Here is a 15,300-nt window from a genome sequence, read left to right as displayed (position 1 = left end):
GGAATAAGATATCTCAAGCCACTAGAGTGATATTTAGCATACACTACCAGAGAGCATTAAATAACCGTAAATATTTGGTTAACGTCCCATTTCAGGGCCCGGTTTTGGGGGGGGGGAGGGAAATCCCATATAACAACGACGGGGGTGCTCGTCGTACATTTTAGGGGATAAAAAAGCCGTTTTGGTATCTCTTAGGGTGTTCAGCCTCAAAAGATCCACAGCAGGAGCATTTGCGATACCTTTTAGGGTAGGTAAAGGTAAGGTAAAGTCTGCATGCGAGCCAAGTGGCCCATCAGGCCGGAGCTTATCCCGGTTTCTGTAGCATGAAGCGACTAGGAGTATTTCTACTCCCCCCTGGATGGGATGCTAGTCCATCGCAGGGTTACCCCCAGCGTTAAGCTCGCCGGTACCCATTTATACACCTGGATGGAGAGAGGCACTGTGAGAGTAAATTGTCTTGCCCAAGAACACAACACAACGTCCCTGGCCAGGGCTCGAACCCGGACCGCTCGATCCGGAGACGAGCGCACTAACCATGAGGCCACCGCGCCTCCCACCTTTCAGGGTACTGAGTCGAAAAAAGTCGGTGTCAGTTAGTGTATTGTTTGAGAGTTGGTAACTCTTAGGGGTGAAAAACATTTTCAAGCCACGGCCACAAAACAGGATCTTGGTACCTCTTAGGGGTAATTTTCAAAATTTCCGACGAGCAACCCCTTCCTTTTTGTATGGGAGTCACCCCCCGGGTTCAGGACAAAGGGTTTTCTTTTACTGTTTAACGTCGATGCTTAAATAAAGTGTAATTCTTTGTTCTAATATTTTTCTCTCCAGAGTACCTATTTCCTCTGAAGCCGTTCTATCATGATTACACCGCTTTTTTTTTCGCCAATGAATTGACTGACAGAATGCGGGTCAAACGAGAAATAGCCTTGCTCAGGACAGTTTATTTTCACTTTACAATATTTATATTAATAATGCTTTAGAAATACACAGGCAATTAAAAGCTAACGATATAATGTTCCTACGTTTCGGTTGAATAAATACTTTAGCGCGGATCGAATCTGATTGTACATTCAAACGTGGTCTTAGTTGTTTGGTGTACAGCATTTCGTTAGAATATTTATTTATTTAAAGTTTCCGAAATCAGCCTAGCGGTGCTAAAAGTCGACCTGAAGAGGGTTAGAGAAATTTAGTGACTCTTATGGCCGGGGACTACAACTGCACGGTTTATTTTGCAGCGTACCTTCTGGATGTCTCTTTACCTACAAAAATTAACTTAATTAAAATAAGCCCCACTCTTACGACAAAATGTTCTTCGCAAAATTGTCTTTTGGTCGGGTTGATATGGAATTTCTTCGAGTTTTCAACTTACCGAAAACGTCCGAAGATTACCGAAGAAAACCGAAGATTTCCGAGGAAGATCCGATGATGTTTCGATCATACATCAATACATTTAAGTACAGATTTAAGGGAATTATAATGTAACCATAGCGACGGTGATCTTTTCAGACGTGAAAATAGTATGTTATTTTCACGTGTGAAGATATAATGCTTTCGCGCTAAAGCTGACTTGGTATTTCATTGGTGTTTATATAATAAGACTCTCTTTTACACCCCAAACATCTTTGCTGAAAAACTGGCCTTTCCATTTTCTATTTGAGAAACGAAATTTGTTACATCAAAAATTTGCTGATACATGTGCGGAAACTTTGTCAAGATTTATGGGAATTAAAATTTATCAAAGATAATGAGATATATGGGAATTCCCATATATCCTTCATTCGGGTGTACAATACAATACTTTTATCAATCCCTCACAAACTAGACTTTTCAGAATCTATTTACATACTATCAAGAATAGTGTGTGTTTTGTTCTGTCATGCAAAAATCAATGCCGAAAAATTAATTACACGTGTGCATGGGAACAAAGTAACCATTTAGTATGATGTCACAAAATGCCTTCGTAGGCATGGGGCGGGGGCTCTGAAAACGGTGACTCAATTTTTCTAAGAAAAAGCGTGAGGCAGCTTTGTTTATCACAACTTCGGATACAAATCTTGCAGTCTTGAATTAAACCACATGAACTTCTTTTGTTTAGTTCTTCTGCATTCTTGTAAAGAGAGGGACGTCTCTAACATGGCATTCCCTAAAATGTCACCATTCATTTCCTCCTTGTCACATGCTTTCATAAATATCGTCTGATTGGTCATCTGTGGTTAAGGACAAACAACGCATAGAATATGATTGAGAAATTTGAAAGAAATGGCAGAAATCACATATTACAAGAAACTACCGCGTATCGACAAAACATAAGGCCCGTTCATATTGCATTCAGTAGAGTTTTTCCGCACAACAACCTTGCAGATGCAAATGTACCCATTATGACATTAGACATGTAAATTCCCCGTCCGTTCGATTATAAGGGCCCGTTACTTCATACCAAAACCTTCAAAGAGCTGACCTAGAATTATGACGCATGGTGCAACAGTAGCAGACTAAAAAAATATAAATTCTTGAACACAATAATTGTTTCCAGCGGTTTATTGGCACTCGTAAACGAGTTAACGAGTGACGATAGTTTTAAACATTTGAAGATTATAATAGGCCATTTTAATGTTGTGTGCTTAGCTGCATGGCCTAAGCGAGGCTGGAGGTGACCTTGCTCTGATACAGACCTCTCTGCTTTTCCCGTCTAAGTGTCAACTAGTTAGCATAAGAACAACTTGATTTACACAACAATAACAGTGAGGTCTGTATCAAAACAAGGTCACCTCCAGCCTCGTTGCCATTCAAAGGCCAGGTCACTGAACAGACAATTGTAAAATGGTCTATTGCGTGTTGGGAATATACTGCCAGGGAACAAGGGTTTTTACACAGTTGTCGTAGAATTCTGCACATTTCTTACTGAACGCTATATTTCTTTATTCAAAAAGCCTGTAGCGACGAAGAAACAGCCTCGACAAAGCTATCATGTAAATAAAGAACGTTGGATCGAATCGTTAGTCTTATTACAATGATTTTAAGTCGTGAAATCAGGAGCCATAATCGGGGACGGAGACCGTAAGCGCGCGCCATTTCAAGTATTGGGGTTATCCCCATGATATGGGACAATAATTCTATTTTTAGAACAAATTGCGCCATCGCCTAAGGCACACGCGCGTACATGCTGCGAGGATTTTTGCGGATGTCGCGCGGGGGAAATGGCGTCCGAAATTCCCGAAATTTTTCATGTTTTTGGCCCACAACTCAATGCGTTTACGTCTGTTGGAATTTTTCTTAAGTATTTTCGTCGTAAGCTGCTCCAGTTTGAGTGAAGTAAGACAGTGTCGAATTTACGTATGTTCCGCTTCAAGCTTATATATATCGCTGACCAAGTTGTGTTCCGACGGATGCTTCTTTTACATGAGCTGTACATTACTCCACTTTAAATTTCACATATGTTGAAGATTAACAGCTTTTCCATTACACAGCAACAAACCAGCTGGATATATTTAGATATAGCAGAGCTTTAGGACTTCATAGTTTCCTAGCTCCTCTTGCCACACGCTTGCGAGCAATTTGCCAGTTTATCGCGACTGAAAAGTAAAACAAAATAATTGCTAGTTTGGTCAGTTTGAGTTTCGCCTGAATTGTAAGCAACGCTTGCTGTTTCATCAAGGCCCAATAACTTTATGTCCGTAGATACTGCTCAGTTTTATTCGTGTAAAAATCCACTAAATTCTCTGTTGTCGATGAATGAGAGCGCCCGCCGATGCTTGTTTTGTACAGTCAGTAAACATGACAAATTGTACTTGCGCCGCACTTTCGTGTGAAAACGTACATCGAACTCAAACAATAACTCTGTAGTTTTTAAATATGTTTAAGATTGATAAATGTTTGAGAACATATTAAAAGCTAAGCTGAAAACATATGAATAAAGCAGAAATAATCAGCAAAGTTACATTGACGCTTTCTTTAATCAACTTCGAAAAACGATCTCGATTTTGTTGATCGAGTTATCAAAACTCCTTGTTTATTTTCATTTCCGCAGTATTAAACTTCACTATGCTTATGTTGAAGAAACACACATGATGTTAGTAGCATTTTTTGCGTTCGTGAATTTTGTTGCAGCATCTCAGCACAAAAGATAACGAAAGAAATCTTTGTCAAGATTTGTTGACAATTGAAAACACCGACGCGGACTTGAAAGTGCACGAGCTGCACTATGCAAATGAGCTAATTGTACGCGTCAGACTTTCCTTTCAAAAACTTTTGCAAACTCACCAAACAAGCAGAAACAATAAGAAACCATCAAAACAGGTTTTGGTTATGATTAACCATTGTCTGAGAAACTTACAAATTAACTCGATACCAGAGTAGAGAGTTTTCTTGCTATACTCTTAAGTCAGAACAAACGCAAAAACATACGCGTAAGCTTACGACTAACGCGACCAGATCTTATTATTCATTTCCAGCGCGAGATTGAAGTCTTGTTTTCGACCCTGGAAAACCTACCTTTTCCGTTAGCTCAGAGCATAAAACTACATATAAGCGCCCTGGTTCGTATTCCCTGCCTTATTCCTTGCCATCGCTGTGAAAAATACGCAAGAGAATCTCTCAAGGTCTCTCAACTTTCACCATTTGATCACGCAACCTGACATAGCCGCGCGGAGATACGAAATTTCTCTTCAGGTGTTAAAGAATATTTCACGAGTAAGCGCAGCGAACAAGTGAACTATTTTTCAACACGAGAAGAGAAGTTAAATTTGACCGTTTGTTTGTTTGTTTGTTTTTAATATCTATTTTAAAAATTACCTTGATTCCCCCTTTGAAGTACCGATGCCACGTCATCGTAAGTGTCGTCATTTTCTTCAAATTCCTCTTCTTTTCAAAACAGAAGTAAAGTTAGTCAAACCTTAAAGTTCATTGGGGAAACATATTTCTACTTGAATAACTTCCCATTTAATCATGCAGTTAAGCTCCAATCTGTCCTTTCCGAGGTACCCTTGGTCATCTCACCCGGGGGGAGTTCCATGTAAAAAGGACGGGGGTGCTCATCGTACTTTTTGAGAGTTAAACATGCGGGTTTGGTACTTGTGAGGTCCACAGTGGGAGTTTTCACGGTACTTTTTAGGATATCGAGCTGAAAAAAGTCAGTGTCAGTTTACGTGTTGTTTTAGAATTGGTGCCTTTTAGGGGTGAAAAACATTTCAAGCCACACCCACAAAACTGGGTCTGGGTACCTCTTAGGGTTTTTTTTCAAAATTTCCAACAAGCACGTCCGTTCTTTCAATATGGGAGTTTCCCCAGGCATCTTATTAAAACCTTTAAACCGAATGCTGGAGATTGCGTACCTGCTAAATGTTTCTGAAACTCGGTACTGCTGGTTAGATGTTGTGTTTTGGGGTGCTTACTTTATTATTGTTATTTTATTTTATTTCATTTCATTGCATTGCATTTCATTGCACTGCACTGCACTGCTCTGCACTGCACTGCACTACACTGCATTTTATTTTATTTTATTTTATTTTATTTTATTTTATTTTATTTTATTTTATTTTTTTTATTTTTTTTATTTTTTTGGATCTTTTGTTTTGGATCTTTTGTTTTAGTGGAAAAGCAGAGAGTTGCCCCAAAAATAGAAGTGTGAAAATCACAGAGCATCCTTCGGACATATTCAATAGTAAAAAACTTTCGCGTGATTAATTGAAACAGCATAACGATATCATTTGAATCGGAAAGCCTATGTTTATATAGAACGACGAATGATCGCGATGAAATTGTCTTTTTTTTTTTTTTTTTTTGCTCTTTTTTGGTAGTATGTCAAATTCTCATACAGTGAAACCTCGCCATATGGCACCCCTCTCAGTACAAACTCTTTATTACGGAGACTTTATATGTTAAATTCTAAAAGGTCTCTGAAGAGTGTCTTAGCCGAGACAAAACGCCGCGTCAGACTTGCCGCGAACAATTACTTGGTCAGTCAGAGCTATATTTTTTCTTAGTTTAAGAACTCTTTTGATACATGGTCACTCCCTGTTATGTAAACTCAATTTTGTAGCACAAATGTGGTCATGTTGACGGGGTTGTACTGTAATTGAAGATGTTCTATTGATTTTTGGTTTTAACCTACCTTCTTTGCAAGTGATAGCGGCAGTGGTCACGCCGCTCGCTAAAATGATTTTATCTTGGAACTTTTTAAGCCTGAATTTCAAATGATCCGGTTTAGCTGGTTTGGCAGGCGCTGAACCAATCCTGAAGACTGGTGGTAAAGTTTTACGAGGTGGTTCTCCTTTGCTGGTATTACTGTTTTTATCCAGATTGGGAGAGCCCGCCTTAGATTGGTTTCCAGTGCTTTGCTTCCAAGGAGGTGCTGATTTCAATAAAGATTTCTGTTCAAATTTAGCCTTTGCTGATGCCACGGACATGACCTTTTCTTCTGAGCGTTGTCCGCCATCTTGACATGGTGAGGAGCCTACATGTCCCTTCGATGGCGGTGTTTGTTTTTGCTCAAATTTATTTCTAAACAAAGCCACAGATGACAGACCTGTATTGGAAGAAGCAGCGCCATTTTGACCCGAGGATGGACTCAAAGGAGCCTTTGGAGGTGGTGTTCTTTTCAAGGTACGCTTGACATGTTGGAGGTCATTCAAGGACAGCTCCATACCTTTGTGTGAACAGACAGAGATATTCAGTACCGTAGTGTTCAAGCCGTTAACCTCTTTTGAATAACATCATTAAAATTGGCGAGGAAAATTAGGAAACAGGATTACCTGCGTAACATTATTTTCAAAATTCAGTTCAGCTTGGATACTCAGCTGAATTTCAAAGAAGTCCTTAATATTGATGGTCAATTATAATTTTTTTGCAGGTTTCGAAAGCGCGTAACACTGATTAAAGATTTTACCCGTATTTTACCTCGGCCGGTTGCCCATTCGTCTCAACAACGGTTTATTATTTATTATTCAGTAGCTTAATTATTCCAAGCTGAAAGGCAAGATACTTGGCATTGAATACGTAAAAACAGTTTTCACGACTGAGTAGTCAGCCGCTTTATGGTATTATTCGGTTTAGTATTGTGTCTCTCGACAATTAAGCCAAATTTGCATTTTAGAGTCTCTACAATATCCGGTTCCAGATCTATTGGTGACGGTATTTCTGTTTGTCGCTTTTGTCTAAACCTTAAAACAGACTGACTAGAGACAAACTTCCGAAAGTCCATTAGAACATACCGGCACTCATATAAAGGCTTCACAACGTGAATTGGCGACGGTTTCCGAAACCGTTTTCGCTTTACATAAAGGGTTTTTTAAATTCTGAGGGAAGTTTTGTAAATAATCATGAACCAAGCATCGACCATCAGCAGTTTGTTGATGATCAATCTCCAATCGAAGAATAATGCTCAAGCGAACTCGCTCAACGTAATAGACACCTTGCTGATTCCCAATGAAACTGGAGACACTGTACTTAAGCGAAATTTGATGCCCGCTTAAACCGCGGTTAGTTTTGAAGGTGAACTTGTCTTTCTTGCGTGATGGGAGCCAAATCCCTACTATTTCTGCCTTCCTGACTAGTGCTTACCTTGACTTAAACGAGATTCCTGTACGTTTAAGATAGAGATTTAAAATAAACTTTCACATTCAATTGTCCAGATAACATCAGTGTTCTACAACGAGTCTTGATCGGGCGGAAGAGAGAACGAAATCAAAATAACATCACCCGGAGCATTGGGTTGAAACGTGAGTGACATACCTTCGAGACGGAGGGGTACAGTAGAAGCACTGCGGGAAGGAGTGGGGGGTGGTGGGGGTTAGGGTCTAGTAATTTGCAGCTTGTGGTTGCGAAACCCCCTTTCCCCTCCACCCCGTTCCCCCCCGCCGGATGCGTAACAAGCTACCGAGATTGACGCCTGCATTCATTACTATATGGCTTTTGTTTAAAGTTTTAATGAAAGCCTAAACATTGTAAAATATAAGCAGGTAAAAGAACTACTTAGCCCTGTACCTAGCCTCGCGCGGTCATTAACGAGATCGCGTTACACGAAAATCACATGATGTTCTCGTACGTGACCTGTTGTCATTGATCTTGCGCCATCTTGTAATGTAGTGTTATATTCGTCCAACAGCCCGTAACCGCGTAAGGACGGGATAAGTCAGTTCGTGTCTCATTTATTTACTCTTTACATCTGCGCTGTAACACTGGAGCGAGGCAAATAATCAAGTGATGGCGATGGGGAAATTGTTCAGTCTATTATTACCTTGTTGCGTGAAGGTAAGACTTATTTTAACCGATCTCCACTCGCATACGATTAACATGTATAAACCTATTTTACACTGAGAATCACGAATGGAACTCTCCGTATTTTGTGTAGCTAATTTCGGCAATCTTCGTTTGAGATCTCTGCATATCTGTTCAAAGAATATTTCATTATGATTCTGGTTCTCTTCGCCGCTGGCTCTCGCCTTTCAGCGACGAACATTTATTAGGTTAGAATTATAATTCTTGTCTTGAATGAAACGATTTAAGACCATTTAATAATTTGTTTAAAACGCAAAACGATGTAGCGAGAATCGGTGTAACGAATTCTTACGGTTGTACCGTGTAACCTTACAATTATTGCATATTGAGAGCCACTGTCAGCTCGTCAGTGCTTTTTAAGCAAACCAGAACACTACTGCGGCTAGCAGTGTGCTAATCAAAATCTGTTCTGTATTCAAGGTAATTGGAGTGCTATTTAGGTTAACAAGAGTGCTATTTAGGCTAACAAAACAAAAAAAAAACTCTTGTTTAATAATCCTCTAGCACGCCGATTCCCTTGACGCTGTTCCCTGTTATGTCGTTACGCGTTTGTCAAACAAAATCTTTAGTAGTATCTCCATATATCCCTTGGCAACGTCACGCAATACCCATGACCGTTCCTTGAGTTTAATCTCAGCACGAGCCATCCTCGAGCCCAGTCAGATTCGAGTCACGAGAATCAATTCGTGTAAACGTTGGTTTTTCTTGTGTTTTTATTTTTTCATTGTTTTTTCAGTTTTAAGTTATTTTATTATTATTTTTAAATATATATATTTTTTTTTTTGCTGCAGTTTACGTAATTTTGACTTGTATCGCTTACCATTACGTGACTGTTTACTTTTAATCGCATACCGTATTTAGTTACCAGATCCTCGCAGTTTCCGGCTGGGCTATTGTTAAAACTTGAAGACAGATCAAAAATTTCTCACAATCAATTTTAAAATTCTACTCGTATGAAGTTCAAGAAGTTGCAAGTTTACCAAACAAGTTTAAAAAACCTTGTTCCTCCACTCAACTGTTCTTCAAATTAATAAAGTCACTGATATCTTGTTCAATACACAGAGCATTATGGGCAAGTAATTTCAAAGTCGGCAGAGGGGTTGTTTAAGGCAAAACAAAAACCGATCACGCCATCATCATTATTATCAACTTGGCCTCATGAAAAAGTCGTGATACTTATTTGCACGCCGCACAAAACAGCTTATGACAACTGCTTGACTGAAAGGGTCTGGCTCCAACTTCGCCGAAGGACTGTTAACAACGTGCATATCTACCGGCATGTAATGTTGAAAAAAATTGAAAATTACTTTGTTTAGTTAAAGAAGCCAAAAAAAAAGGTGATGCTGCCTCGAACTTGCCTTGAAGTCTCCTCGTGTTTCGAGGTAGGATGTTCTTATTATTCATTGAGCTAAAAGATTGACCTCCCGTGGGTAGATATTGCCGAGTAAAAATGTTTTGTTTTGTTGTTGTTGTTGTTGTTGTTTTTTTTGTTTTGTTTTGTTTTTGTTTTTTGAAAAAAGACCAGCGAAATGCAAAACATTTGATGAGAATGCTTCGTTTTTTTGGCAACTAGAAATTGCGTAAAAGAACATTTCCGTCCTTCCGTATAGCCTGCGAACAGGCTCCCGGTGAGCCCGAACGAAGCGCCGAAATTTTTTCCGTCCTCGCCGGGAGCCTGTTCGCAGGCTACCTTCCGTAGTGTTCGCCGAGTCTGGTGAAGTAGCTCCCTTTAATAGATCGATATCACTAACAAGTTGACCTCCCGCGGTTAGATATTGCCAAGTACACTCTTTTTTATCTAAGGACCTTTTTTATAAGAACGTTGAGGCTGAGATTAACCAAAATTTTAAGAACCCACTAAGAACATTCCTCAAGTTGAGAGTCGATTAAGAACGTGTTATTTTGCTTACTGTATCTGTATGTATTAAATGACAAGCATAAAATAAAGGTAACAAAAAATGTAAAATTAACCCAAAAACTTTATGGGCATGTTTTGTATAACATTATCAACGGTTTTCTTATTGCATGACACACATCGCGGTTTGTAAAGTAATCGGCAGTTCTTATTTATAACTGTTCCAAAAGAACTTCCACACCATCAAAGTCATCAGGTGATACAAAGTCTGAAGTATTATCAAGGTAGTTGACCTTGTATGCCGTGTAAATTTAAGAACATCCTAAGAGCGTTTCAGCTTCAAATCGCAAAAAAATATAAGAACGTTCAGCCTCAGCTTCAAAATTAGACGTTCCTATACAAAAAAAAGAACATATAAAATGTTTTTAAACAAAACAAAAGCAGCGAATTGCTTGCGGTTTAAAGCCTAAAAGCTCTGGAGAGCCTCAATACCCAGCCTGAGTTAGCTTAGGAAGAAAAGTGTAGCACCGTCATCTATAGTTCATGTGTGAAAATTAAAGGCATCTCGCACATGAAAAATCTTAGGAGATCGATGCCCCCTGCATTAGCCTTCTTTACCTGACGTAGACCATTCCCAGGCTCCAGGCTGTAACCGGACGAAACAACCTAGGAAATCTGCTCTTCTCTCGTTTCTAAATAAAAGCCCTTTGTTCTTATTCGCCGAATCATTTCAGAGAGCTTGGGACTAGCTTCCGACCTTGTGGCTATGAAGGAGGCGGAGAAAGCCAACATAACACAAATAGGCTTGTTTAACTTTGTTTCGCTGTTCACAGGAAGACAAATCAGAGTCAAACCCCACGCAGCGGCTAGTTGGCGGAGATGTCACGCAACCTTCATACTCAGCAGTACCTCAACCCATTCTTGACCCTCAGACAATCCAGTCAAATCCAGAACATTCATTGGAAAAAAGTTCAACAAGCGTGTATTACACTCCCTCCAGCAGCCTTACCGCGTCAACAAATGCTGCCGACAGACCTCACGCTCCAGAAGTTAAAGAATCAAACGCGATCCCTTGCTAGGGAAACATTTACTTTCAATTCTGTGCAGAAGACTTTTCAAACGTTCCTGGAATTAATTCTAAGACCTGTTGGTTTCCCAGCGCTCAAACCAAGTTGAAAGATTTACTACAGATAAATGACATTCTATTCCATTAGATATGAAAGATATTTTGGAATTTTTTCTATGTACCCAGTAGTTTAAAAGCCCTTTGGGTTATGTAACTTCATTTGGGATATATCCAGGGGCGCTCGGAACAATGGAGTTTAAACCTGGACGAATTTTGCTGCAGTGTTTGTTCTATTTTAATTGATGGACCTGTACCCAGATTTAGCCGGGGATGATATGGTTGTGTCAGGTACAGAGAGGCTTATAATCCGGGGACATAGAGGCTTATTGTAACACCTTGACGAATTTAACCAATCACGATGACAACACCATGCATAACGTCAATCAAAAAATGATTTTATATTTTAGTTAGGAATGTCGTAAAATTGCTAGGTCCATTCAGTTTGTCTAACACAGAACAAAAGCTGAACATGGAAATACAGTGTTAAATTCAGAAGAGGAAATAAAAAGTTCACATTCGATTCGTCGTTCCCGTTCAGTGAAATACGCAATATTTAGATGTTTCTCAGGGCAGCGGATGAGTAGGAAATTTACTAACACGGGGATTACATGGCGAATTTCAGCCGACATGGGGACTGAAATTTTGTAGAAATTTGTTGCACTTACATGACGAATTTTAGACTGCGTGTAGTCTCTCTTTTCCTTGAAAATCCGTTGGGAAGAACGCAACACAAGTGAGCGTGCGAGCGTGGCTGTGAGCGTGACGTGCGACTTCGCATGTCACGCTCACACGCTCACGACTGGCCGCTCGCTTGTGTAGCGTTCTTCTTTGCGCTCTTCCCCACGGATTTTCGAGCAAAAGAGAGACTGCTCGCAGTCTGGACGAATTTCAGCTCGAACTGAAATATTTGCTGACCGCCAAATATGGAAATGACTTCTTGCTTCACTACTAAGCAATGCGGAATTCAGCTTGGGCTGTCCGATTACGTGAACTTTTAAGCATGTTTGACCCAGCTAAAATTCCAGCCAGGTTCGAGTACCACTGCTGAAATTTTCAGCCCAGGGTAAATTCCGCGCTGAAATGATACTTTGATTCATATGCGGCGCTTAATCGGGGCGGCGCTCAAACAAGTAAATCGGAGACCCAGGGGCAGGTAATCGGGACGACGAGATGTTTTCGGGCCAAAGTTTACAACAAGAACGGGAGTATTGTTGCACGTAATTATGCATTGCACTGCATCATGATCCAACCAACGACCACCACATATCGTATAATCAATTTCACCTTTATTTAACTGGTAATTCAGCTGCTAATTGTGGCAATAATCCGCTCTGAAACGGAACAATACAATTCATCGCTACTCAACTTGCTTATAATTCTTCATACAATGATCACTGGAAAGTAGCCCGATTCGAAGCTTTCATTTACAGTCATATTTACTTACTTCTCTGGCGGGTCGTAGTTTCCAAACTGGTTAGCCCGTGAACTGGTCCCGGGGGAGGGGGGGGTACTCCCTTATATGGACTATATAGGTATGTGCGGCCCCAAAGGGTAGGGTTTTTCAGCCGTTTTGGTCATAACTACGGTATCGATTTTGGCCATTTTGGTTATAAATAGGGTATGGTTTTGGCACTCTAGTCTTGAATTGGGTATGTTTCTTAGAAGAAGCTACTTTGTCATCATTATCAATAAGACCGTCAACAAAAGCCCTTCATGTGTTATGTTTGGAGCAACTGTGTCAGTCACAACGGTCATAAATAGGCTATCGAATTTTTGGTCAGGTCATAAATAGGGTAACAAAAAACGCAGATTTTGGTCATAAATAGGGTAAGGGTTTTGGGAAGTGGGCCGCACACTCCCACCCAACTTTCCTGGAAGTACACCCCCCCCCCCTCCCCCTGGGGAACTGGTTAGCTTGATACCGTTGAACTGGTGAGCCTGTAACTGAAGGACTGACTGATACCCGAGCCACATGTAACAAAAGCGTAAACTCCAACCGTGTCAAATTACAATTGTCAATCATTGTCCCTAATTTTTAAACAAATCAATGCCGATAATCAAGAGGTTATTTTTACTCTATTGTTTTCTTATTTTCTAAACTTTCACCCTAAAATATCTTCCCCCGAAAATATCGCGTCGTCGCGACTAGCTACCCCTGGGCCACTGAGGAGAGGGGGATTATGGGAATACAAGGAATTCGTGACAGGAGCCCGATCATGTGATGAGCCCGTTGTTGTAATATATCTACACAAGTTTCTCCGGTCATAGTAAAGTGTGGCAAAAATTGATGAACCTTTTCGCACTTTAAACATAAAATCGGGAAAAGAAAGCAGGAGAAAGGAGAAAGTAGAAAGATAAGGTTTGTGCGACAGTGTTTACAACTTCAGCATCACGGCTGCCGTGATATGTCTATGTACAATTTTTAGGACTAGCTTCCGTTTTGCGCATTTAACATCATACTAAAAGCTACGAAACTATCCCCGCTGTTCCGTCAGCAAAATGGGTCGCTGTTTCTCATGCTGTCAAGCTTATAGCCTTAATGAGCGACAGTCAGTTCTACAGTATGTCGACGAGCCAGAACCACTATTCGGCGAGACCCAACGGATGGCCGTTATAGCTCCGACAAGGGTAAGTTGAATTGATCATGAAATTACATATTCAGACCTAATAATTCGTGTTACATTCGGCCATTTCTGATTTCTAAAGACAATATTGTTTAGATTTCATTGCTTTTGTACCATCAAAGTTTGCATTATGTAATTTACAGTATTATGTTGCCGTAACTCCAGTCATGTCTAATTTGTTTACCTAATTCAGTATAGAGTGTGTGCATTGTCACGCAATAAAAATAAAATCAAAAAACATACAGTGGATAAAGTCAAGAAACTGTGACAGTTCTCCAAGTTTAAGGTTTGTGCGTTGACCCAAAGTTGAGGTATTCGTCGAAATATTCCGCGCAAAGTTATAGAGAGACGCCATGTTGGAGGACCTCCTTAGTCCTCCAATATGGCGGCCGGAAAATAGTGTAAAGATCTGGGTCTAGACAACTGATTACCTCAACCGAACCAAAAAACATTTACACAAGCACTTTTCCTAATACTTTTAAAACTCCTAAAATGGCTAAAAATCACGAGATAAGGGACCGTTCATTTTTTATGAGGGAGGGGGGGCTGGTGGGATTTGGAAAGCACCATTTATAAATCGCATGACCCCCCCTCAGCTTACCAATTTTTTCACATGGCCCCCCCTTATAGCGGTCATTTTTTGGGATGACCCCCCCCCCAAAAAAATTAAACAAACAATTTTTAGATTTCAACTTTTTTAATATTTCTCTATTATCCCCCTACTTCACGTTATTATGCTCACTATGAAGACAATATTTACAATCCCTATACTACAGAGAGCTGTTGTTTAAAAAACAAATCAAAAGAAAGAGAAGTCAATTTCGGATCTCCTAGTTATGGCTCGCCCTGAGCGTGTGGCATTTGGCCTCTCATTAGCATCTTCCTCATCTGAATTGATGAATGCAAGAATGACGTCACTTGAGTCATCTTCTCCCCCAGAGTCAATGGCATCACTGTCATACTCATCATTGTCACTTTCATCCGTTTCACTGCCGTCAGCACTTTCTATGTTGTCACTTTGTGTCAATGTCCTGGCATTTCTCAGTGTTGGTTGGCCAGCTCTGAGAGGACTCTTCTGCTGCAAGCATGAATGTCTTACAATTGCCTTTACTTTCTCACTCTTGCTGCTTTTCAAATGCTGCTTCAGCCCGTGGTGGTTCAAGTACTTGTTTAGTTCTGGAACACGTAGCTTTTTAAGCTTGGTTAGATCTTCGCACAACTCAGTCCAAGGATAATAATCCTCATATGATTTATTTTTTGCGTCCCTACTTAACTTTGCCTTTTCTAGTGCTCTCTTTTTCCTTTTAAATTCCAGCACTTCAAGATGCTGAAGATAATCCACCACAAACTTTGATTTGAAAATAAACTTATCTGCAAATAGAGCAACGCTCTCTGGGTGAGAGCACAGAGCAATGGTGGAA

The 15,300-nt window shown here is 40.2% G+C and overlaps 1 protein-coding gene and 1 long non-coding RNA gene across 3 annotated transcripts; one reads left to right on the top strand and one right to left on the bottom strand.

Annotated features, from left to right (window-relative positions):
- Window positions 1-2,117: 2,117 nt before the first annotated feature.
- On the bottom strand, window positions 2,118-7,838 carry LOC145482060 (uncharacterized). 2 transcript variants are annotated; one of them, XM_081460642.1, is made up of 4 exons: window positions 7,558-7,838; window positions 6,110-6,643; window positions 4,792-4,857; window positions 2,118-2,207 (listed from the first exon to the last, which is right to left on the bottom strand). In XM_081460642.1, the coding sequence occupies exons 2-4, from the start codon at window positions 6,639-6,641 to the stop codon at window positions 2,173-2,175; spliced, it is 633 nt and encodes a 210-aa protein (XP_081316768.1). In that variant the 5' UTR covers window positions 6,642-6,643; window positions 7,558-7,838; the 3' UTR covers window positions 2,118-2,172. The 2 variants fall into 2 exon arrangements, with proteins under 2 accessions (XP_081316768.1, XP_081316767.1); XM_081460641.1 differs by having other exon boundaries at window positions 4,792-4,860; window positions 7,558-7,835.
- Window positions 7,839-7,957: 119 nt separating this feature from the next.
- Window positions 7,958-11,775, top strand: LOC145482062 (uncharacterized). Its single transcript, XR_014048719.1, has 2 exons — window positions 7,958-8,247; window positions 10,963-11,775. It is a non-coding gene; the product is annotated as an uncharacterized LOC145482062 (long non-coding RNA).
- Window positions 11,776-15,300: the final 3,525 nt, after the last annotated feature.

This window comes from Orbicella franksi, chromosome 3 (genome assembly GCF_964199315.1).
Source record: "Orbicella franksi chromosome 3, jaOrbFran1.1, whole genome shotgun sequence".
In the NCBI taxonomy this organism is placed as follows: Eukaryota; Metazoa; Cnidaria; class Anthozoa; order Scleractinia; family Merulinidae; genus Orbicella; species Orbicella franksi.
The sequence above is the reverse complement of the archived record's forward strand: the minus strand, read 5'-3'. Positions and strand labels throughout refer to the sequence as shown.